This window comes from Danaus plexippus, assembly GCF_018135715.1.
Source record: "Danaus plexippus chromosome 3 unlocalized genomic scaffold, MEX_DaPlex mxdp_30, whole genome shotgun sequence".
NCBI classification, from domain to species: domain Eukaryota; kingdom Metazoa; phylum Arthropoda; class Insecta; order Lepidoptera; family Nymphalidae; genus Danaus; species Danaus plexippus.
Genome location: NW_026869845.1, coordinates 2,981,339 through 3,008,883, shown reverse-complemented (window position 1 = coordinate 3,008,883; position 27,545 = coordinate 2,981,339). Strand labels below are relative to the sequence as shown.

The window sequence follows — 27,545 nt, the reverse complement described above, 5'->3', positions numbered from 1 at the left end:
TCCGGAATCGAGATGTGGGTAGCTCGTTATAACTTAACGAATATATTTTTTCTGCATCTTTGCTTATTTTTCACATGATCTACTCGGTCGAAGTATATAAATAATAATTTTAATATAACTATAGTTCAGTAAATAAAACCCAGTTGAAATTCATGGTGACATTGATTTATTTACACGTTACGACTAAGCTATATTTGTTTAATGTAATAAATATTTGAAGAAGATTGTGACTATATAGAAATCTACATCTTTATAATATTATAGCATATAGGAACACATGTTCATATATTTTCTTCAAAATTATATATTATTATGATATCTAATATGAAGCGATAAATAAACATGAGCCATCTACTTTATTCTTAATAATCCTTTACTAGTATTAGGTATTGTTCACTACTTATGGAGGTATTTTTTTTTTACAATACAATATTCTATGGTTAAATAGTTTTACGTCAGTTTAATATTCTCAATGGTTAAATGTTAGTCATTGGTTATTCGAGTAAAAAAAAGAAGAAAGAATAATGCAATATAAATAAACTCTTACAAATATTGGTCACATTATTGTACTATTCAGCTTCTTAACGACGCCTACTTGATTAGAAACGAACAAACATAAAAGATTATTATAATTATTCACTATTGAGGAAGCATTAAAATCGTTACGTCAGTACGAGGTCAGAATTTCGGTGATCGATGTTGTAAGAACATTTTTAGCCCCATCTCAACGGCGATCCCGGAGGTCTCATGAAGGTGGCTCTGGTTTCTGCGGTCAGGGTGCCGCCACCGTCTTCTGGAAGACCGTAGAAGGCGTATAAATGTCTGCGATGCTGAAGCTCGTGACCTCTGTGCGACAGGCTCTGAAGTCGACTCCATAATGAAAATATTCGTTTCTTTATTGCTTTGTTTTCAGTGAGTATTTTTTCTGAAAAAAGCACGCCTTTTAAAAGGATTGTCGAGATCAGAATCGGTATAGAATACGGTTATAAATCATTTCCTGGTAAACGGCCTATTCGTTACTATTGACTACATAAAACATTCATTTCGTCAATCCAGTATGTTATAAATTAAAAATATTAAATAGAATATGACATCTGAGTCCTGATCCTAGTTTATTTTTCCTGTAGAATTTTAAGGCTGACTTTTATTCGTCATTTAATAGTTTTTATAAATTTTATATATCACCGTAGTGCCTGTATGGGTCGTTGTATCCAGGAATTCATCTTTTTATAGCTACCTAAACCGAGAACGTCACGATCTCTGTATGAGTGTAACGTCGTTGGGTTGTAGATAAAAAAATAATTAGAAACAGTGTAGAGATAAACAATTTCGGAAGTTATGAAACCCGCAAATAATCACTGTGATAAACACTACAAAAATTATGGTGAGGACTATTTGATTCTCAATACGCAGAAATCTAGGAATATTATTTTAAATAATACTCATTTAATAAAGCACATCGAAATTAATTTGAAGGTGAAGCGAAGAAGAAATAGTAAATATAAATAGGTATTAAAATAAATTCTGGTTTAGTTCAGAATCATCGTCCCCTTTCTGGACTATAATTTCACTGTACGAAGCGTTTTAATATGGTCCCCTAAATTTATATAGCATGATATAAGGGTTGAGTCATAACTATAATATTTTGTGACTTTCATTTCGAAGGTTTCAACCATGGAGTGATTAAAATTGATGTTTAAGTTTTTGACCTTTAAACCTAATTGCATTTTATAAATTATTGTGCATGAGCGTTTCTTTTTATATATTATATTCTAAAGTAAACTATTATAAATAAATAGCAAATAAATATGTACATAACTAAATAGAAACTTTACTGATTCCTCTTTAAGTCATTGTAGGATAAAATATGTATTTTATAATTTTAGAAAGGAAATGTTACAACATTTTATTTCTATTAATATCGCAGAAATGTTAGAAGTATAATTTATTTTTAATATAATTGTGAGAAGAAGTAATTTGATTAAATATTATTTAAAACATATATACAACTCTATTAAGTTGACAAATGTTTTGATAGTATGAGTAAATGATTGTTGTATGTATTGAGAAGTGTTCGTTTCCTTAAGAGTTTCCATGTTTTCCGTTATTAACAATACAAATGTTTTTGTCTACGAATTATAAAAAATCACCTGCAAATTGAGGATCTTCTCTTGGCATTTCCTTCCTTTTTGCTTTAGTAACGGATGCAACTTCATTTGGACTTACGCTATTATATTCTCCGAGATCGTCTGTGTCCTCGTTTTTTCGATTTAATAAATTCAATAGTATATCAGAAGGTAAGTATTTTTTATCATTTTTCTGGTTCATATTGTTTGTTAAATATGCTAAACGTATTTTCAGAATAAACAGCGGACCGTCTAGGATGCCTGAATCATAGCGTTCGAGGATATCTTCGTGATTATTTTCATCTACTTCGTCGCTTTTCTTAGCCGTTTTCCATTTTTCAATATCAATATCGTCCGGAAGCTTTTCCGATTGCTCATTAATGTTTTTATTAAGTCGATCGAGCTGCCTCGGGTAATTATGCCACTGTTCTTTTCTAAATCCCTCGCTATTTTCATCATTATCGATGTCTTCAAAAATGGAAAGGATCTGATCTATATCGTTGTCAAATGTCTTGAGACGTGATAATTGTGATTTTTTCGGTAGATTGTCTTTCGGTGTTCCGATAAAAACTTTATAAACTATGTCCGGATTCACCTGATGTTTAAAAGTATTGTCTGTATTTTGGTCTTCAATAGGTGATTCTGCGTCAAACTTGTTTATGGCCAATATTGGTAGTACATTGCTTGATGACAGGGTCACTGTTGTAAGGAGAATTATAGGAAGCAGAATAGGATGCATCTGAAACAAAGATAATTTTTTATAAAACTGTATAAATAACTAGTAGTATAATGGTATTTACGTAGTACAAATAACTACTATTAAGAAATATTTTTCTTACTTTTAATTGCTTACCATCTCGACCACAGTGTCGGTACAAAAAAATCTATGATACTTGAAAATCTTGAAAAAAAATAATCGATTAATGAAAAATACCTTTACTTTGTAAAGGATGTTCCAAAACAGTTATGAAATAATCTACAGTTTACGAATCCACCAAAAATATTAACCTACACATTATACATATTTTAAATACTTATAACAGTTTTATTATGTTTATTTTCTGACAGAAAATGTCCAAATAAGTCGCATGAAAGATGGGAAAAAATAAGAACACGGTGAAGATAATTGATGGGATGAAAGGTTTATTAAAAGGCTGGTATTTTTGTCACGTTATCTAAGAGAATATAATTTTATGTTCATAAATATGGAAAGCGACATCTGGGTATCAATATATTTATAGGTATGAATAAGGTATTTTGTGAGCTAGTTATTCTGTAATAAATATTTTCTATTGGAATAAATTTCTTATGAATATAACATCTTTAAATAACTTTAGGCAGTTACAAAAATAATATAAAGATAACGTTTTTATCATTTGAAGCAGTCATTTCAGACGTGATGCCTTGCACGAATTCTTAAAAATGAGTTGACATTTAAAAGACTTATTTTTTTTTTTTTGTAGCCAAAGAAGTTTTTTAGTGTCAGAAATATAAAAAAAGGGAGACTAAAATGTAAAAGCGTCGTCCAACATTCTTTTTATGTCAAACAGGTATTGTCTAGATTTGATGACATGGTATTTAGCTAGTTACGATTATATAATTACAACTAGTTTTTTTGGTTCAAAACATAAGTACAATACTGACAAAATACTTCGCTTTATGACCAATCGCTTATTTCATAACTTTAGAAAGGCAAGACCTCTGATTATTCTTTAAAATTGCAATAAAAAAATCTTCCAAACTTTTCGTTTTTCAAAATTACTTCTCCCAACTTTTATTTCCATCGTAACTAAAATCTTTTCGTCAAAATACGAACTGAAAAAAGTCTTCAAACAAAGCTTTCATTATAAAATCTATTTGTATTTGCCAGAGTAAAGTTACAGGGTACAAGGTATTCATAAAAAAATCGAATATGCATGTTGAGTTAAAAAACCTTTTTCGTTTTGGTAAGAGATTGAACATAAAAAAGCATTTTAAAAATGCTTGCACACGGCTTGAATTATTACGTATAAATGTGTAGATTTTATGAAATTATATTGTTTTACGTATTTATTTTTCATAGAATATTGTAAAAACTTAATGAATTAATGAATTAAAAAAAAATATAAGCAAGAAAACTGGCGATTAATTTAAAACGTCAACCTAAGATTAATCAATATTTTCAATATTGTAACGGTCGATTTATATGTTAGATTGTGGGGAATGAGCCAATGTCTTTCAAAGGAATCAACTGTATTTTTTGTGGTGGTTAGTATAAGCGTAAGTTCATGTTTGCGGGTTCGCCACCCTTCTCCCCCGGTTTTTATCAGGTGAAAACGGATGCAAAGGGTTTTTCGGGTTATATCTCAATGGCTAGCGACATTAAATAAAATTTTATAAAACTCTGTGAACCCAGAAAATTTAACAAAATATAATCAATTTGTAGTGGAAATTATTATTTAGAAACCGAATATACAATTGCGTTGTTGTAATTTTATTGTAAAATTTCCGTAAACAAGTCATGACCCCCTATATAATATTTATTCAAAAGTTTTGCTGATACTTATGTGTTTCTAACTTTTCATTAAATTTAATGCATTTTTAGAGGAATATTGTTACTGACTAGTCTTACTTTGAATCTACACGAGCGAACTTATGAAATAGATAATTTTAAATCATGAATCACAAGCAGAATTAGTCTCCGGTCGCATTCATGTTAATATAAATTATAAAAGGTCATTTATAAAATATAATATTTATATATATATCTATCTATCTCATTATATAACCTTTAGAAAATGCAGACGTAATTGATTACTACTGTTTGCTTAAGACAAAATGAGCAGACAATTTAAGCCGATATTGGTTTGGCAGACGTGTAATCGCTCATTATTAACAGAATTTCAACTCGATGTGAACTTAGCCGGTTTCGGGTAAGCAATTTCGTATCTTATGTTATGATATAATTCTGGAAAATTCAAATGTCATCACTTTTGTGATTCTGAATTGAAAAACTTGTGATGAGTATTGTGATTTTCATAGGAAATCACAAAAGGATATTTGAAGAAAATCTAAGATAATTTTTTATAAAAAAAGCATTTTTTACGTTTAACAGTTTCAGAAAGTGACGTGGCCGTTGGGACCAGCTGGTATGGTTATAAATTGAAGTCGTTTTCTTAAGACGCGTCGTAAGAAGAATCAATCTGCCTTTATTGTTACTGCCACCGCAGCTTTACCGTAGTACGAGTGCACAGTTTCTACTTTCGTGTTTAACGTTGAAAATATCAGCTAAAACAAAACCTTTCTAGCTATTGGTATAGCAGTATGAATTATTTAGATCTGACATAAAAACTTTATAATTTAAAGGATTTATCGAAATTTATATAAATTTTGCTTATAAAATTTTGCAAAATATGTAAATGCTCTTTAATTTGCAACACAAATCAATTCTATAGTGACTAGAGTAACTCAGATTGGTTCTAAACTTGAGGGTGGAACGACATAATTTTCATTGTACCTTGATGAATTTCGTTCAGAACTTCTTAATTGATGTTTTGAGATATGGAAACGAGTTATGTTGTTTATGGATTGCTTACGTGAGTTTAAATCAATTTGCTATTAATATTATTTACAAATAATTATAACTTCACAAAGAAATAATAATAAATTTATATACAGCGCTGAAGCAATATGTACGTGTCGAAATTAAAAAAAATTACAACAAATGTATTACATTTCCAATTCATTCGAACATAATTATTTTTGATTTATTCGATGGGATCTTATATTAAGCTTTAATATTTTTCAAAATACTTATAAGAAAAAAAGTTTATCGATTTGCCATATTCAAACAATTCGGGAAGCCGTGCTTATAATCACACGGTAGGGATGAGTTGGCGATGTATACTTATTTATACTTATTAAGGTCATAGAAGTATTAATTAAAAGGGTAATTTTATTCTAAGTCCATCGTCACGATACTCGCAGAGCCGTAAAAATTTTTCATTCATAAATTTTATACATTATAGTGGACTTTTTAATGAGAGACGTTGTTGCCTGTTCCTATGTGTACTTGTTCTAAGTTTTTATATTATATATATACATGTTTACCATTACCTTATGAAGTTATTTTTTTCCAATAGGTAGTAGCGCCCATTTACCATGTGTTAGATAATTACATGTTACAAAAAAGCAATATAGCAATTGAAGTAAATATTTTGAAAGCTAAAGAAGTTTTAATTTAATAAAAAACTTTCAGACCAATATTTGAAACAAGATTTACATGCGTAATTTACGCATTAGTTCAGTTAAGTGTGTAGAGGTTTCTAATTCGATATCTCTTTAAATATACATTCATTATAATAAATAAATAAAATAAACCGGGTATATAAGTGAAGGTAAAGGTTCTGTAAATTATGTAAGACTCCAGTAAATAAAAAAATACGCTTTAAAAGTTCTTTTAAGTAAAATAAAATGCAGGAGCTCAAGTACTAAAAAAGTATTTTGTGTTGCGGTATTTATCAAAGAAAACAAAGTATGCTTAAAGAATGAGAATGTTTCAGTGTGTGATTTTTATTATTTATCGTAAATAGAACGGTCGTATGCACACAGACATTGTTTAAACGAGCGACTAATAGGTTGAGCGTTGACCTGATTTTTATCTACACTGTATGATCTATTCTTCGTAAAACTGATGTTAATATATCAACATATAAATATATTTTAACATTAATATTACTGAACAGATCTTAATGCTTTTCATGCTTCATTGATTAAGCATTTCACCAATCAGAGTTATTATTAAATATATATACATTCTCAGTGAGTGGAGACGTAGCAATGAACGGCTGATCGTTTAGAATGTAAAAGAAAATCTTAAAAGGGAAGCTCAAGTGGAGTGAACAGCGGTTAACGATTTTAAACATTTTCCACTTGCTTTGACACAAACAGAGATGTGATTTAAAAAGTTTATTATAAGAATTTTCAATGTGTCATATCACAAATATGTCTTAAAAAATGCATTGTTCCACTTTAGTACTGTGTTGCTGGATATGTTTTTTGTAGCTATATAAACTTTATGGTCGTAGAAATAAGAGGCGATAGTGGACGTGTTTGTTTGGAAGGTTTTATCCAAGGAAGCTCTTCCGCATTCGTTCGGTATAACACTCGTTTTAAATGTATGTCAAATCTTAGTAAGCTATAGAAAATTTTACATTTTTGTACTTAATGGCTGAAAATAAAGATAAATGGAGATATGTAAAAGCGATTCCACTTAAAGAGCAACGATAATATTAGGCAATTAATAGTAAGAGGTCAGCTTGAAATGTAAAAATTACAAGTGAAAAGCTTTACTGTCCAGCGAAATGCGCCTTAAGTTAGCAAGTGTACAATATAACGTAACCCACACGTTAGCCGAATAATAATAGATACAAGAGCGGTGATTAATTAGACCCGTCAAATCATTAATCACAAGCTATTTATGCTAATGGGTTTTAAACCGCATAAATCTTTTCGCCCTAAATGTGACATTTTATACGAAATAGTTAATCCTTGTTGGACAAACAAGGTGCATGTGATAAATCGTTTTCCCCACAAAATAATTTAATCTACTTGGTTTTCTTTCACGTTGCAGATTTATTTTCATCGTTGTAATTTTGTCTTTTCTGCGAAATGTCATTACTGAAGAAGGCTGTGACGTGTTGGCGCGAATTGCTATGAAGATACTACGTAAAAATATTGAACGCCGTTCCGACAAGATGGTTAAATTTCGTAATTCTATTCATGTAGGGAAAATTTATGGCAATGTTTATACTTATACCGAACTTCAGCGTTAGGACATGTATGGAAGATAAACGAGTTCATTTGTATTTAAACTAGTTAGGTATCTTTTTGATAAAACAACCTGTGCTCAAAGAATATTCCCATGGTCTTGTAGGCTTTCATATAGGTATATTGATTTTGTAGCCAATGAGAATTATTAACAAAGAGTACATGACAATAGAATTTTTTAATGGATAAACTACTTATACCATATCAGTTACTGAACAGTGGAAATTTATAGATGTAATCAACTTCATTTGAAGAGATTAGGAAGATCTGTTTGAGTCCTTTTTTTATAGATTTCAAATAATAAATTTATATATTGGCTTGGAGAGATTTTATTCCTGTCACGTTCGTTTGAAAGTGGCGCAATCCTCGACAATATTTTTGTTTGATTTTTACGAGCTTTTAATTGATGCTGTAAAAGTTTGCTTGTTGACACCACTTAGTGCAAAATGAAAATTGGAACATTTCAAGAAACTCGTCTGAGTTTTTAAGAAAATTTTAATTGTCAAATTTTTAATCAAAACAATTAATTAAGTTTTAAAGTTGATTTAATAACTATGTTAAAGTCAGATTTATGTTTTGTAGCTGATAATTTTTATATATAGAATAACAACGTTATATTAGACTTAGTAATGAACGTATGAAACTTCATAGCGGAGTTTCCTAAGCTCGTCAACTTTGCCTCACGTCTGAGAGATAAGTGTGCCGTAGTAATTACACGTAGGTGACGACTATTAAAGAAGCTAATTTCATTTACAACACCGCACGTTGTTACTTTTGGTAATCTATCTTTGGGATGTCTGTTCATCTATTAATAGATTTCTATAATGTTAATTGCGTATTAATTTAAAAAGTTTTTCTATAACCACTCTCCACATTTTATTTAGTCAGCTTCGTTAACGGATTTGGAATTCACTGATATTTTATAGTATCTAACCCTAACTTCTACCAATTTTTTTTCTTAATAGCATGGAATGTTTAAGGAATATTTTTGGAGGAAACTTAAAGCGACAGGAATTTTGGTTGACAATTCTAATAATAATAATCGCTAATAAATGGCTGTATAATTGTCACTACTTTTAATTATACCAACAATTAAAAGTAAACTTAGATGAGGTTTGTTATTTTTTAAATCAAATAATTTTATAATGAAGATGAATCTGTGAAATAATTGAAGACAACGCAACCTTCCTTCCTAATTCCTATAATAGTACCAACTGTATGGGTATAAAAAAGTCTTTTATTAAACGAAGTATTTATAATAACAGAATATTATCCATCATATAGCCTATACTTTATATCGAATGGAACATTTTTGTTGTCTTAAAGACTAAAATTATGAAGGATACACTTACAAAATATATAACGGCCCACTATCATGTAATAGACAATCGCGTGAAATGTTGTGTTCCACTCAAATGTTCCTTCGGTCAGAACCTTTTAGTTAATAATTCAATATACCAACTCTATTTTATCCCACATTTCTGTAAGACCATCTCTAGAAGCTACTTTGTTATTTACTGAGGTGTAATTGGCCCCATTTCTGTGACATTCTCATAATAAGATGTTGAATTTTTTGTCAAAAAAATTTTTACTTCCTCACATTTTATTAATTATATTACTGCGTGTAAATATTTTATTTTATAAAACTACATACTCCCGACGTTTCGGTTACTTTGCAACAACCGTGATCATGGTTTTTAAAATAATAAAATATGCGTAGTAATCCGAAAAATATTAGTTCCATTTAAATGAATACTCGCGGAAGTCTTAGACCTCATTATATTAGTACTTTTTTATTATATATTTGAGATCATATAATTTAGTAATCGTATAAGTATCGTATTTGATCGTAGTATTTATAGCACTATAATGCATATAGCAACTGGAAGGAGGTTGGAGGTTCGTGTCCCACTCGATTCATGAATTTTGATTTCTATATTTTTATTTGAATTTTATTTAATATCTCTGTTATTTATCATCTGACTTTGTCTATGAGACGGATATATGTCGTAATATTATGCAAATACATATAAATATAATAAGCAAGAACTGAATTATTAATGTCGTTTTTAGATTTACTTCTGAGAACCAGTCAACCCAGTATTTTATTTTTGTATAACCGTGGGCAAGATCAAAAAGATAAATAACAATATTCACAATTATATATATATATATATATATATATATATATATATATATATAATATTAGACTTATATACAAAAAATACTAGGTTGACTGGTTTTCAGAAGTAAATATAAAAACGGCGTTTTAAATTCAGCTTCTTGCTTTAATCTATTACATATAATAAAATCGTTCACGGGGTCAATTCTGTACATTGAAAATAAATGAGAATAAATCCATATACGGGTATTCCTAGAAGAAACAGATGCCAAAAATATGATTTTTGAAATTTTTGTCCGTCTGTTGTACACTTATGCCTAACTTAAAAACTATTGCACGGATTTCAATAAAATTTTATATGGGGGTTGCTGATCACCTGATGCAACATTTAGGGTACCTTTTACCGCGGGAAAATGCCCCATTCCCATGGGAATATTTTGAACCAAAATTATGTAAAGTTACTGGCATTGAACACGTAATGGGTTTAATAATGACATGTTGTATTTAATTAATGTACTAATTTCCGAGGGACAAACCATGAGATGTGTCGGTGTAGATTTGTGTACGCCCTGTTTTTCTCAGGGACAGTTATATGTAGCTTTATCTCGTGTGAGCAATTCAAGAATCCGGTTTATACTCACTGAAACTGTTTAAATGACTTTTAACATTTTGTAGTAAGGTACTTTTTCTACGCGAACAAAGTCGCCGGCACAGCTCAAATAATTCAATCCTTTTATATAATTTTAGATAAAGTTTTTATTTGCTCTTTCATGGATTTTACGAATGCGATTATTTGTTTTCTAGTCCGCTCTTGCTTAGTCTAGCACTGAACCTATTCATATAAAATATTTTATTTCGTTATTGAACAAACAAACTTCAAGTAATTTATTCGATGCTTCTTGCTATTTTTAAACTTGAATCTATTTATTGTAGTGGAAAGATTAATTGGAATCCGTTTAGCAGTCATGTTGTTTGAGTTACAGACCTAAGATCTCTTCTGATGTACGACAGGATTATAGTATACACTTATTATATTATATCTGTTACTGTACGTCATATTAAAAAGGGTCTTATTACAGGAGACAGAGTTCCTTTGCATATTGAGGTTTACGTCCAGTTAAGGAATGTTATTCAAATCATGATATGGGATCATCTTATTAACTTCTGACGTTGACGCGGGTCGCCTTTTCATTCGCAGGGCAATGCGACGAAAATGAATTCACATTTCACAACAATTTAGTATTTCACACATTCTTTGAAGTGTAAGTTCAAATTGGTTTGAAATGGATTTTATGCTGTTATTTCTAGGCATTGGACATGTAATGTCAACTTGATTATAAATGTGACATATGTTTTTGAATATATTGAATTTTAGCGTTTAGTAAGGACAATTAGAAATTAGATTAGATTTTTTTAAATTTAATATGATTAAATTACAATTAGAATTATGCATCAGCACCTTTTAATGGCATGTCTTTGACGGCAACACTGTAAAAAATTAACATATCTAAAATTATGAAAATATTATTATATAACAGTATCGGATGTATTGAATTTTGCTTTCGTCCTTATTCAACCGCCGCATTATTAATGTAAAATATTATGTAACAAATTAATTTCTTATTAAGAACCAATAAATATTTTTCTATATTTAAAATACATGAAGAAATGAATGAAGGACTTTTAGGGCATGTCACGTTACACTAATTTGCTTCCCGTTAAAACAATACTTGTAACAAACTCACATAAGGTTTTTCCGAAGTGATGGTAATGAGGGAAATGTAAAATTGTATAATCAAAAGAAAGCCAAAATAACTCCTTTGAAGTATACTTAACGAGGTGTAAAGACACACATGGAGTGTTGGATGACGTACAATAAATAATTTATATTCAGTAACATTTACATTTAACATTTTAATTTTGATACACGAAAATATTTCTAAATGTTATAAAATTATTTGAGAAACAATAATTAATGTGTATGTATAAGTAGGAATCACAATCACTTCGTGGACTTTCAGAATCAATTGGCTTGTAAATCCTGTTTGATTGACTTAGCTTCAGACCATTTCTACTGATTTCTTTCAAAATTTCCTAACACATAAACGAATTGCTGTTTTTCGTTATAGTTTATATACATATCCTTCATAAATTTCGTTTCTATTGTAGAACTACTTGGTTTACTTTAGGAAATTTTGCTTCAGAACAATATAAGCACCTCAAAAACGTATGTGGTATACGACGGACTTTTAAATGAACTTTTAAAAAAGTAGCTATATATACCTACTAAAAAACTATTAAAAACTGATTGTCATCAAATATTAAAAATATTTTCTGTCTGGTTTGGATGCAATCATCGTAAAAGCTTATAGGGACGGAATAATAACTAAACTATGAAAGTGGTATTCCATACGCCGACTATATGCATTAAGTTTATACCCCCACACTGTGACTATTAAAAGCTATCAGCAGTTATTATCCAATCAAAATAAAAATGTAACAAATAAGGCACATCACGAACAACAGAACAACTTGTTAACGGAAGGAATTTTAATGTTAAATCGATATAAGGTGGCATGCTGACCATCAGCTCGGCTGTAAAAATTTAATGCCCCACTACACTATCGATCAGACATTGACACATTAGGCTTGGACACACATGCACTGCAAAACGTCCAACCTTTTTAATATGTATTGATAGTTTTTATTTCTATTACCATAGCCCTTTTAGATTTCAAACAATATAGTTATTTTAATGAAAATAATTTTAAAGTAAGCCCGATTAACTATAACTATAACGAAAAAACAAATATAACGCTTTTACCATAACATTTTAGTTATTATTTCAACATTTTCTTATAATGTAACAATATAAATGACTGCGATGGGTGTTAGATTCCAATTTTTAAAGAAGAAGAATTCACGGTGTTTTTGGAAAAGCAGAAAATTAAAACGATCTCTTTTTCTCTCAGCTTTTATATACCATAATGTAGAACTGCTCGTATTTACACATGATAAACATTTTTTTTTATTGTAATAAGGTTATTTTTGTTGTATATACTATTTTTATTTCATTGAATTATTCATTGAATGGGAGAGACAAAAGAGGAAAGCCAAAAAAAAAAAACTAATAATAACAAGTACTATTGGCAAGGGGGCAAGGGGGCAAGTACTATTGGTTTTATACAAGCAAAACAAACAAAGAAATAAATTATTTATTAAATAGATAGATATATATAAACACAAACAACTCTTTCGATTCATACACGTCTCAGACGCTTGTATTGTTAACACACACAATTTCCCCGTTATCTCTGGTTTCTTAAGGATTCTAGTTTCAGTTTATGTTAAGTAATATAAATGTGAATTTTATGCAAATCTTTATTCACATTTATGTAAAGTTTCAGTTTTATGTTAGCTTGTAGAGGATATGTGCTACAAGACTTAATAATGTATGTATATTTTACATAAACAGGTTATGGACAGCGTGGTAAAAATAGCATTTCAAGTAAACCATTATTGATTAGAATATTGAACGATTTGATTAAAAAATAATCTTTTTTTTTATAGATATCGGACATTAACTTTAAGTTCTATAAGGTATAAGTTTAATTATGAGAAAGCAAACGTAATTTGATCTGTGGGTTGAAGGAAGGCAGGCACCTCTTTAATGACCGTAAAGTAAATAACAATGCTATTCATTTCATTTGTCAATTATATAGTATTTTGATTTCTTTTCATATCGAGTGTGAGTGAGCGTAAGCACTTCATGAATCTCGTTTTAAAATAAAGTAAGTTGCAGAAACGAACAATAAAATTCATAATATGCAGTTAAAATGGTAAAACGTAAAAGAAAAATAACTAAATTTACGATATCGATATATAGGTCGAGCGATAAGTAATTTGAGAAAATTTATGAATTATCAGCATTGTATAGTATACATTAATTAGTAAGTGAAATATATTATGTATGGAAAATTATCTATAAACTAGGATTTTCAATTCGATACTATTCTAAATATTCTAAATCTCTAAGTGCTTAAGGTCTATCTGCATTAAGTTAGGTCGTCGGTAATGTGAGATGACCCATGAAATTAGCTCTGGGCTGTCTGCGAAGTGCTTTGCGGTTGATTTAAATATGCTAATTGTGAGAACCAAAAATGTGTTTTATTCAATTAAGTTTTTCGTCGTATAGAACACAAGTCAACAGTATAAAAGGTCTTCTATTAAAGAAATACAATTTCAAAATCATAATATACTTCCCATCATTGATTTAAAGAAATTTCAACACCAATACCTATAAAGGAACAAATTATTTGCTGACCTATCGAAATCAGGAATAAGTCTTTTAAATTTATGTGAATATTGCGACATGAAAGTCCTGCGCAATGGCAAATAGGTTATCGGGTACAAATCGGTACTCAGGCTGACCCTTCAGCAATTTCGGTTGAGTGGAAGGGTCGGGGCGCCATTGAAAAATTCTCTCCCTCATTTCAGAGGCCTTAATAGAGGTAAATTTGGGAACATCGGATAAACGGTGACATCAAACTGGTAATAAAGTCATTCAAAACAACATTTTAATTCTGTGGGTTATTAACACTGAGCTTAGAACTTTTTAGATAAGTATTTAAAGGGATTTTGGTTTAGTTTTATATATAATTGATTTTCTTTGAATAAACCGTCGGTCTTATCAAATGTTGCATAAAATTGAATTGCGCAACTAACTTGTTCTGTAGAAAGAAAATCATAGGTATATATAAGAAATTACTCACTTGGACATCATCATTATGTATACTTAATTTCTTCAAGAAATATAGATAGTTAAAATAACGAAACTTCATCTTTTATTAATTAAGTAGGTGAAATTTTTTTTCACAAAAATCTCTTCCATCATAACTGGAGTAGATTTAAAGGCACAGGTCCATTCCATCTCATTTCAGACGAAATGCGGTTAGATGCAATCTCTCCGCAAATGGATCTAATCAGATTCCGCTTATTTGTGAGTATTGATGCTTTTAAAACAAGAATCCTGGTTTACATTTATATTTAAAAATCATTTTGCATTGTTCGAAAAACGTAGTTCGCAATTCAATATTGTTCCCCTACCTTGCTTTTCAAAGCAATAATTTACAAGTGCTCGGAGCACCATTGTTAGAAGGATTTCCTAACTACGTTTGCTCTTCTGATTTATCGATATCAATAAAGACGACGGGAAACGAACTCAAAACTAATGGATTCATTAATTAAAAATAAATTTAAACGAATCTAATTCACTTAGCAGCTAGAATTGTAGTGCATTGAGAAATAATACCATCCTTATTTTTTTTGATATTTTGCATAAGTAATAATAATTATGGAGAAAATATAAAAAATATATATTTTTCTCTGAAATTATAAATTTCATTCAAACGAATCCAAAAAATCGTAGACGAATTTCCACTGACGAATCAATATACGTATTGCAATGACTGACTATTTCTTTAAGGTAATGATCACTAATCATTCGTAAAAGTAACTTTCTTTATAAGTCTACAACTAAATTAACGATTTTATGTTCAAATGTATAGTAAAATGTCGTTTAAAACAATTGTAAACGTAAATAAATAGGTACATAAAGATCAAGACACCCTAAAGGAGTTTGTGCTCACTTGAGCATAGTTATCAATTAAAACATCTCTGTGAACGTGAATCGTAACATAGATTTCATATATAAATTAATTAATGTGTGACTTTTTTCTCTCTTATTTTAAAATTTTGTTTTTATGTCTTAGAATATGACTTTTTATATTTTATTTCAAACAAGTCTTCTTTTCTCCTTTTATTTTATCGCCAGATTTTATATGTCTTTTTAATTAGGTTAATATTTAATAACGGTGGGAGTATAAAATATTCAATTAATTAAATGTATTTTTTGGACGGTTCGTTTCACTTGGGATTCGTGTTATAATTATAAATAGTGTAGGATTTGATTCTTAAATTTACATCGTATAAATATGTCCGTCTTATTTTGAGTGACTAAATATAAAAATATTATTTAAAATCTAGTCATTAAAATAGCACAATTTTCATAGTTGAATGAGTTGCGCCTGAAATGGATCAAATGAAAAATTTGATTTCCAGGATTGCAAATTGGAATCGCAAAGTTAATTTTATAAAATTTTCTTCAGTAGAAAGCAAGTAAATGTTAATAAAGTGCTTTTTACTATTTTGTGTTTTAATAATTGTCATTAATTACTAGAAACCCCATAAAATAATTTGCAATAAACAATAATACTTATATTTTTAGTTTGAATTTAACATTTTACTCTTTATAAAATATTAAATAATGTAAATGTTTATTTTTATATAGCTTTGTTTGCGTAAACGGTTTAATTTTACACGTCTACGTTATTTTTAAAGCTGAATATTGTCATCTCTAGACAAGTGTGCATATTCAGCGTCATTTTTTAATTAAAGTAAGATTATTGGATGTTTGCCAATTATTTATTATAAGAAAATTTAAATGTTTTACTATAAATATATGAAATGGAGTGTATATTTTCCATAGAATCCTCTATCACCAGAATTAATTCTACTCGTTGAATCGAATCTCTGATTATATCCGACAAGCAATCTATATTTAAAAAAGGTTGACTCACCGAGTAGAAGGAGGTATGTGAAAAATACAATTGGTTAAAGATAAATATTAAAATATATTTATAACCTATGTGTGCTTATGGAAAACAATTTTAAAACTTTTAGGCATTTTAATAATGGAAATCCGCATTTTCTTTATTCTGTTTGATGTAAATTTTCCAAGTCGCTTTCATGTCAGTATATTTTTGTTATTAAAATAGAATTGTGACAAATATTAACTTGAAATTTCCTTGAAAAGATACAATGCGTTACAAACTTCGTTGACATTTTCATAAAAGTAATTATGTTAGGGAATGTTTTTTAGGTGCGAAAGTAGGGAGAGCGTAAAAGTGAAGCATCCCAAACACTAAAGACTCAGCGAAATTTTTGGAGAATTTCATTACACAAAACGGCGCATTGCGAGAGGAGGCTACGGAAAAGCTTAATGCGAGTTACGATAACATGAGCTTTTAAATGTAGTCTTTAAATTTAATTACTACTAGTATAATTCAGTAGGCATATGGTTTATTAAAATTACCGTCAGAGCAAAATACATAACTGTTGGGAATCTTAAGTTCATAATACAATAGGTGTAACTCATAAAAATTAATTTTATACGTTTTTGATCGTAGTTTTTAGAGTTATAAAGCATTTTGCTAAGACGAGAAGAATAGTTATTTCTTTAAAAAACTTCTCGAATAATTCAATCCTTCGGTTTAGTCGTTCTTAGCTTTGGATCTTGATGTCATTTTCATGTCCTTTATCTTACTATTAATTGCATATTAAAAATATATCAATAAGGTACATTTATCTTGATCATTTGTCTTTGCCAGTTTTTTAGATTTAGCTTTATTTTTTAAACAAGTCAAACAAACTGCTTTCGTAAAGAAATATAATTATAAATTTTATAAATCAGTTCTATAAACTAGACAGGAACATACTTCAACGACAGATGAATCTTTTGAGTTAAATAATACGAAATTCCTATCAGCAAATAACATATATAGTGATTCAATCTAAACACATTATTGAAGTACCTACAGGATTAAAGGCTTTAAATAAATTACGTGACGGACTTCTATACTGTTATTTTTTTTGGTTTTCATGAAATTTTGACAGTAATATAAATTATTTTATTACAAACTACACGAATAACACGTGACCATAAGTTTCGATTAAAACTTATAGCGCAGACAAAGCTACTTTAGAAAATAAGACTTGCTATTAAAATTTAGGTAAACAGAAGTGGAATCATAATCGATATGTGGAAGATATTTTTCTGGGAAAATCTACATCATAAAGTTACTAAAAATTTACCTATTTTTAATTTTTTTTACATCGGATGTTTTGACTATCGAAATTGTGGCCAGAAAAGGATAATAAACACAAAATGCACTTTAATATATGTAAATTATAAAGGTTATATTATAATACGTCATAAAAAACTAAGTACTGATTGGCTACAAAACACTTTAAAACCTTACAAGCAATTCTCCTTTATTATGACATAAACGGTACACTTGCAACGCTGGCGTAACAATAAAATCTTTGACCTACCTATAAAGTTCAAACAATGGTCCACAACAATGAAACAGAATTTGTTTTAAATCTGAACACAATGCTCGATACTAGCTATTCTACATAATCATAGTTTTTATCGAAAACTTAACGCTTTACAATGAAGCGCTTCAAGCACTTCGCTCTTGTTCTCATATCTAGTCATCAGTTCACGCTTGAGATGATTGTGGAGTGTATTCAAAAGACTTGCTATTTATAATTATTGATAATCGATTCAAAGTACTATAGCGTTTTTATATAAATTAAATGGCAATAGGTTCTTTCATGGATAAAACAAAGATGACATTCTATGTTTATTTCTAGATCATTAAAAATTGAAAATGCTATATTCTAATCATTTCTTCTACCTAAAATAGTTATCATATTTCGTAAATTAATGGCGCTTCTATAATAATTAGGTTTAAATCACCATTTCGGCCATTCCTTTTATAATTTATGGAGAGTCATTAGCGACTGCTAATTGCTGATCTTGGAATTTCTCTTTAATTCCATGCTATAAGTCAATTTTGAGCTTATAAATTAATTTTTTGCCCTATATACGTCTTAATTTGATCTCATTTCTAATAATTGTTTTATTAAATTCACTCTATATTGACAAGAAAAGTAGAATTTTAATTGCTTTGTTTTGAATACGGTTATAATATTTATTGTTGGATGCTGTTACGTTTGTATTATATTTGTTAGTATTAGGTCTTTTATTGAGTACAGTAATAGTGTTCACGGTATGGTGGACTGGATTGGCTACACCAAGGAAAAAAGGCTTTGACGATTAACGCTCAGTCAAGACTACCGTCGAGAAAAAGACTAAGAGACCCCAGATAATGTATTTCGCATATGACGAGCGCTTGGTCTAGATTTCCTCTTAATATTGTATAAAAAATTGGCGAATAATACTCTATAAGTCGCCAAAGATAGTGCTAATAGTGATTTAATTTCGTCTAATATTTCTTTTTGCCATTTTCATTGTTCCCTTTTAAAAGATTTCAAAAGATTTTTTTTTCGTCACAGTATTAAATCGGTTTTCTGTGTTCTTAAACGTTATTAACTATAGATCTATTTGTTAATTAATATTCTTTGAAGATTGAGAATGTATTTTTAATTCTATAAAAATATATGGTCCGTCATAAGGAAATGACAAACACATAAGTATACGAAAATAAAAATATAATTCCGGTTTTATAGATTACTTTCTGCATTTTTAATATATTTTTTATGACATTTTTATACTGAACGAGTCGTATTTTCCGTTTAAGGTATGTTGATTTTGATTGATTTCAATTGTATAATTTTAGAGTTTTCGCCACAAAGCCATGAAAACATCTTATTGTTAGTAAGTTTGTTGTTTGTTGCTTCCAACTTAGAATGGTTATGTTGAATATAAAGAATTAATTTTGGAACAGAGCCTCAATAATTTATGCAAAATTTTAAGAAAACCTAATGGTTTGCGCCAAACAAACCTATCGTATAATTTTTCCTTTACCCTATTAGTGGCTATGAATATAAATAAGAGTCATATAACTTACTAATGATAATGGATGTATCTTAAACAAGCGAAATATTTCTTCATCCAATTAAAATAGTCCAATAGAATAAATGAAAATCATTTTCTATTTAATTTGCTCTGAATTTATGACAAGGGTTTGGAATCAGAAGGTCTCGACTTATATTATTGTCTGTAATGTCAATGCATTCTGTCACTCCATCTGTGAGTATCTTTGTCAAATCGTAATCTTGTTCATAATGGCTTTACTTTGTATATTTTCGCAAAATACGTATTCGTTTAAAAATATTCGTCTTTCAAATATTGCACTAAGTAATTAAAAGTGCTGTCTAGAATAATAGAAGAGAAAATGTTTTGCTTTAAATAGTTATTCTTTTCTTAGGTGAATTATTCTTGACTTTATAATTGTCAACCTGCAAACCATAGATATTTAGTCTCAATTCGTCCTTTTGGACATGTTAAGATCTTTGATAATGCTGCCTGAAACCATAAATATTATTAATATCGAAATAGTTATGATCTTGAATCGCTAAAAATAAAATATATAATCTTTAAAAAGTCTGTAAATCTGTCAGGTAATTAAAAAAAAAACAATAATTTTAACCTAAATTGAAATCAGTAAAATAAGATTTTCAGTTCACCTGACCCATATTTATAAGTCTTGTTTATTTTACATAAAGCTTTACGTTTTAATGTTTTTTTTAGTAACTTCTACAGTTTCATCTACACTATATATATGTATATATTGTATACATAATATTATATTCATGACATACATCAAATAAGCATGATTTTACAGCCACAAAAATTTCTTAATAAAGGTGTAACAGCGTTTGTAACCTATTTGATAAAGGTTGTTTCTTTTATAAATCTTGATATATTATTGAAAAGATCTGTTATTATTTAAAGCTTGAAGAGGTTCCTCACTTTATTTAATTAAAAGGAAATTTTTATATATATATATTTTTTTTGGAATTATTCATCTAATCATTATGGTTGTACTGTTTTTGTTAAAGATAAGATTTTTCTTTTCTCATAGGAAGTTTATCATTAGTTTTTGATTTCATAAAACCTTATCCTTGTTAATGATGAAGTATCATTAAGGATTTCATCGAAAACTCATATTCTTAAAAAAAAAATATTAAATTACCATAGCCATTTCTCGCGCAACCTATAAAATGAAAAAAATATAAAAAAGGAAAAGAATCTTCCATAGTTCGCAGATATTTGATTTCACTGTATTAACATAAAAATATATACAATAACCATACGCACATGAGGAAATATGGTAATACGATGCCTTTACGACAATTTCTTCTGAAGCGAAAAATCTTTATAGAGCTAACTTTGTGGGGAAGAGCTTTGTGCTAACATTCTCATTTCTCACCGTCGTGTAGTTTTCATTCGGTCCCATCATATACACTTTTCAGAGTACAGAGAGATTTAAGTTTTTACAGATATTGAGAAATACGTTATTTTTGTAATATAAAGATTTTTTTTTTTTTTAATTTTATAAATAGCTAATTAATTTCTCTGAAACTTACTGAACTATTACAATGTATGCAAGGTAAAACTTGAAGATCAAAGGAAAGAGCTGAATGGAAATGTCGATTACACAAATCAGCGAAGACTAACCGCTCATTAGATATAACTTGTGCTTGATGAAGGGGCATTTTGTATTTTAGTCGAATACCAATTTCTTTTGTTTAAGAGTTACAGGATAGATAAAAAACACTGTAAAGGAACGTATGTCGTTAGTTTTTTAAAGGGATTCTACAAGAATAAAAAGATGTTAGCATTAAAATATATATACATATACATATATGTACCTATATATTGTTTTACATCAATACAGTTTGTACGTAATTTTTTTTTTCGAAAAAGAATAAAAAAATACTTCAAATCATAACAGATAAAAAGAAAGTCGTTAACAAATCACCAAGCTCCTCCCGGATGTATTCGTATGTGGATGCATAATTTAACAAAAATACATTGATATTTAAATTAGTTGTTGACATCATGAGCTTTAATTATGTATTTATAATTACATACATATTTAGTATATGTCAATATGTGTCTGATTATTGACATTAGCTTATCTATAGTCATTGATCGATAAAATCAATCAATAAACATAATTCCCAATATTTAAATGCATTTAAAATTATAAAACCACAGAATGCTTAATTGTCAGCGTCAAATCAAAGTCATATTTTAAAAACGAGAATAATTTTGGAGTTATAACTCTTGCGAAAGAATCTTTTGTAGTTGACATTTTATATTCATATTTAACATAGAAACAGATTAAACAATACCAATGGTAACCGTAACAGATAAAATTTAAAATTATTATATTAAAAAAATACAAATATTCATTCTAGAAGATTTTTTTTTAATTATATATGAAGGGATTAAGTGCATCGTCTGAGAACTGTTATTACTCATTATGTGACTTTTCGATTGTAACATTATTTTAAGGAACCGAAGATCAATTTGTGTGAATTTAAAAAATAAACAATATCACTGACAGCCGCTTCTTTTGTTCAAGAAGGTAAAAGATCAAATACAATAAACATAAGGGACGATATAACAAGTTACTGAATATCCGGAGTTCGTTATGCTTTGATTCCTGGGACATTTGATATCTTTTTTTATCTTTTGTGATTTGACATTTAAAGAGAAAGAATATTGTACACAAATTAATTGTTTTCTCAACGATGCATTTACTTAAATATAAAATAATAAAAAATCACACATCTCGTCCGCTCGTGATCACGGTTTCTGATAAACGTAATACGTTATAAACGTAACCGAAACGTCGGGAGTGTGTAGTTTTTAAAATAATAAAATACGCGTCGTAATCCGAAAAATGTTATTTTCATTTGAATGAATATTCCCGAAAGTCTTGGATCTCATTATAAAATAAGAAGAGAATGTTCAATTCGATTTATGTAAATGTATATGTTAACGTGTTTTTACTCTCACAGAACTACAGAATAAATACCACTTTTAGTCAAATTTTTGGAAATTAACAGTTGATACTATTAATAGACAAAATAAAAAATTCATTCTTCTTAAACTTTACACATTTATGAGCGGGAATTGAAAACTTCAAGTGAATACTTTTTGCGCAGTTTATCCTTTAACTATTAAGCATGAAAGTTATTAAATTTAATTAGGACTTCATAGTTTTCTACTCCTTACAACTAAAGTAAACAAAATGAAGTAAACTTTGCTTACCTTAAACATAGCCCGAGCACAAACGAAGTTAAACTTACAAAGAACTAAACTATTTAAAACTAGAAGATATTGCTTTAGAGCCTCTGAAAGGAGGTTGTAGTTTCAATAAAGTTGCATTGCGGGAACTTCACGTCCAGTCACATGTTTTAAGTGTTGACTGATCGGGTGCGCGAAGCGTTCTGCAGGCGTCGCGGCGCCCGCCCTAACTTGGCCTGCACTTTGCGGTCGGAAATTCGGCAAATAAGTTTCGGGACGGGGATTAATTATACGTAAAATAAACTTTGGAATGACTAGGTGTAATTATAGATATTTTCAGTTAAGCTAATAAAATCATACTATTATTCATATGTATTGTGAATGATAGTTATTACTAATACAAAAAATATTCTCTCATTAATATCTCCATGTTTTAAACACATATTATTTTTTATACACAACGTATTCTTTTGTAACATGCGCCTCTCCTTTGCATGGTCCACAGGGAATCGAAATAGCTACGTTAAATATTGATGTTAGTACAGCTTCAAACATATTAGATTCCTTTGACGTTTCATTTCTTTTAACGTTAAAATTACAAGTTGAAGGAATATCGATTGTACATCAGTGCATTGACTCCATTTTACTAATATGCTTCAACGATTCATCATAATAGAACAAATTCCACGAAGCAATTTTAATTGACGAGTTTACAATAACAATACATTTGATTTTAGTATAATAAGAGTGTCTTGAAATACTTGGAACGTTATTGTTTACATATTTTTGTTAAAAAAATTAAAGCTATATGTGATACAAATGTAAAATTTTAGTACAATAATATTTTTAATTCTCAAATAGCTTTTTATTTATTTTGTCTTTACATGTAGTGGTATAATCTAAATTCTTATGGGATGAGGTAGCTGCGTTTTTTAAAACTTTAAGTTGAACTGCTTAAAAAATTTTTCATACCTTATCTTAGTTTTAAGGGAGAAAAAACATTTAGGCTCGCATTGTAATATTGTAACATTACATATAGTAAGAACAATGCTGTTTTTATTTCATTGGCGTTAAATTTTTATTCCTTCTTATAAAAGACACTGATTTAACTAAAAATATTTTTACGAAAAAAAAAAATATTGAAAATCATGGAAGCATTATTTCCTTCATTTAATCCTTAAACTTCAAATATTGACAGTTTTACATATTACGTTACTGATCGGTGACTTTTTTTATGTTTTTTGAATATTTTGAAGAATAAAAAACGTCGTTACGACGCTGCCTGGTTTTATCGCCGACTGCTGTTACACACATAAAACACAAAACCTAGAGTTAAGTCGAGTAAGAAAATATTCATTTAAGAAATGGTCTTTCATTACATTTACAAAGTCTTTGGTTATTTTTTTTTTTAACATTTCTACAATTTCTTTTAATTGTGACACATATTATATTTTCAATTAATTTCAAACAACGTACCTATTTCATAGTCATTTTTAGTTTATCTTTACGTAGTTATCTCTAAAAAAAACTTCTTAACGATTCAAAATCTTGTTGTGTTTTGTTTACTACTCAAAAACTTTCAAACAACTCGAGTTTCTCAGGCTTGTTTTGTGTTTGTTTGTTAATATGTTATTTACATTAACTCTATTACAAGAGGTTATTACGATATTACAAACATAACAATCTCTGAAGCCAGCTACGTCTTTATAATTTCACGGTTTGACTTAATTGTAGGAGATAATATACGTGAAAGTTTAAGTGCTAAATATTAAATGATGATTTATTATAAATTGGTACAATAACTGAAAATATTTGAGCGTGTTTTTTTTTCATAAATATGAAAATAGAATGTGTTTTATTTCAGATCCCATACTATCCACAGATCGAGATCAAGTTCCATCATAGTAATCTGTTCAATTTATCGCCTATGTTTGAAGAGCTTAGGTAGTAAAAATTTTATGCACACGGTTGTTTCATATAATGTTTGTTTTTTAATTATTTTGCAAGTAATGTTTAAACAAAATAAAAAGACTGAACAGTTTTTTATAAACGTATCTTATACGAGATGACAAATTGATGGTTGGCTATGTATTTTGTAATTGTTTAGTTGTTAATATTTAGTATAGAATTGAGTAAGCGATGGGCAAGATTTATTTAGTTTTATCATTAGCCAACATATAAGAGTAGGTACTTATGCTTCATAAGGTACATCGTCGACCCAGTTAATGCTATTAAACGTTCATTAGCCCGCGACTGACACCACATTGATCACGAATTATGATCAAAGATAAAAATACTTTGTGTGTTAGTGTTTATTTACGCGGAATACACCGTTACAATAAAAATGAAAACACGTTGAGTTACAATATAATAGAATAAACATTTATTTAAAGTACATTTCAATTTATTACCTCCTAGATTGAAATGGGCTCTGGGAATATCATCAAGAACTTATAAGACGACTGCCGGAAAAGTCTTAAACTTTACTGCTTTCTTACGTCTTAAAATATTAGGAGCAGGATACTCTGATTTTATTAAATAATTGTCCATCGTAAATGACATGAGATATTTAATAGTGTTTTTTAAAAAGTAACATAAATTCAATCTCGAATTTCGTAAAATATATCGTGAAAATAACAATGTATCGAAAGTTACTATTATGTCCTCGTTTAACCTCGTTTTAGCAACCTCGACAATTCGGTTGCTGAAACGTAACCGAAACGTCGGGAGTATGTAATTTTTTACAAAAAATAAATCACGCGTAGTTTATCCGAAAAATAGTAGTTTCATTTAAATGAATAAAACTCGCGAAAATCTTAGATCTCATAATAATTTTTGTTTAATCTATGCAAACAGACAGACAAAGTTATTTTTTTATTATTTATTTATTTGGTTGATTTGCTTTTGTCCGAAACTTTTACTGAATAAAATTAGGTATGTTATGTGTGTTTGTTATAAATGTCGAAAATTAATATTAAATTATTACAAAGACAGACAGAAAAAGAAATTTTTCAATTCCGTATTACGTGAAACTAAAATTAAATTTTATCCTAACTAATTATATGGTAAGCATATATTATACACACACACTCTCATGACCTGCACTCTATTTAGGCCAAATAGTCCATCTTTGAGCGAATTTATAACGAACGTGTTGATCTGTAAAACATGATTTTGAACAAGGGAATGACACCAAAAATAGTTGGAGAATCGATTTTACAGAACAACATTTTTATACATTATTTTTTCTTTAAAATTTTATGTCAAAATTAACTCAGAAATAGAGAAGAAAGCTTGTAGAAATACATCATACATAAGCAAATACAAGGTGTTATTAAATATAAATAACTTTCCCTTTCAAAGAAAGTCGATCCATGTATTATAAATGATGTAATTGATGTTCTCATTAAATGACAACAAAGTTTTTCCTGATAATCGATTTGATGAAACAAAAACTAAATGTTATCGATACTGATTGTAATGTAACTATTCGTGTCTCAAGGAAATGTGTTCGGTAATTATTGTATTTCAGAAATGTATTTAACTTTATTGATAGTGACCCATGATAAAAATGGTGATATTTGATATGCTAATTGTGTGGGCCAAAAAAAGTTCATGAATAAAAAAATATTGAATGATCGTTTAGAGTTCCTCTGGGACTGAGTACTTAAGTTGGTTTGAATTGAATTTAAAGTTGTTGTTTTTAGATTTTTGTTGATAGTGTAAAAACTATCTTAATTAACTGAAAAATTAATAAATAATGATAGTTTCTTAGTATAATTTTCAGATTGTAAACTCAAATCATAATTAGAAAAGATAAGGAAAATATTTAAGTAATAAAATAGTAAGGGTTACTAATTTAATGGAAACATGTATGTACGTTTATTATGACTTGGAGGTTTGTTTTTCAAAAAGAGTGATTATTTTAGACAAGGTAATTGTCCCAGGTATAAAAAACCTACAGGATATAAAAATTGTAGAAAAATTATCTCAATATCAAGCCTTCGGTATACATTTTTTATGGCGTAAACTAGAAATGAGATAGCAGAGTTGGGACCGTTTTTAAAACTAAAATATATTTCTTTTTCTAACGATGATATGTGAGCTTCGTTTCTTAGGTTACGAAAGAATGCGTACTGGATTAAGTCAAAATTACAAGCACTTGGAAACCCACATTTTAAAATGATTACCCAAAGGAGACATTATTGCAAACCATAAACATTTGTAATTTTTTTTGAGGTTTTTACAATAGGTACTTATTTATGTCAATGTCATTGAACATATAGTAATGGCACGATAGATAGGAATCCTGGCCTCTATAATTAACATGCTCTGGCTTTGTAAATCGTTATTTTTAAAAAATATATTAATTTCTCATATATCATTTGATGATAAATTTACTGTAAAGTCGTAATGTTTTATTAATTATCCTCATATTTAAAACATCAACAAAATTAATCAAGATCTTTTTCGGTAAAATTAGTCTTAATGATTTCTTTTGATTAGTGTTGATCATGTCCATAATAAAGTCTCCAGTTGATCTGTTAAGGACTTATCCATTCAACATTATCTTTGGGGT

General features: G+C 28.8%; 1 protein-coding gene across 1 annotated transcript; it reads right to left on the bottom strand.

Moving 5' to 3' along the window:
• Positions 1 to 149: 149 nt before the first annotated feature.
• LOC116766854 (uncharacterized) lies at positions 150 to 23,179 on the bottom strand. The gene is made up of 3 exons (XM_032656987.2): positions 22,991 to 23,179; positions 2,151 to 2,865; positions 150 to 925 (listed from the first exon to the last, which is right to left on the bottom strand). Exons 1-3 carry the CDS (start codon positions 22,997 to 22,999, stop codon positions 714 to 716), a joined length of 936 nt encoding a protein of 311 aa, XP_032512878.2. The 5' UTR covers positions 23,000 to 23,179; the 3' UTR covers positions 150 to 713.
• Between the last annotated feature and the right edge of the window lie 4,366 nt (positions 23,180 to 27,545).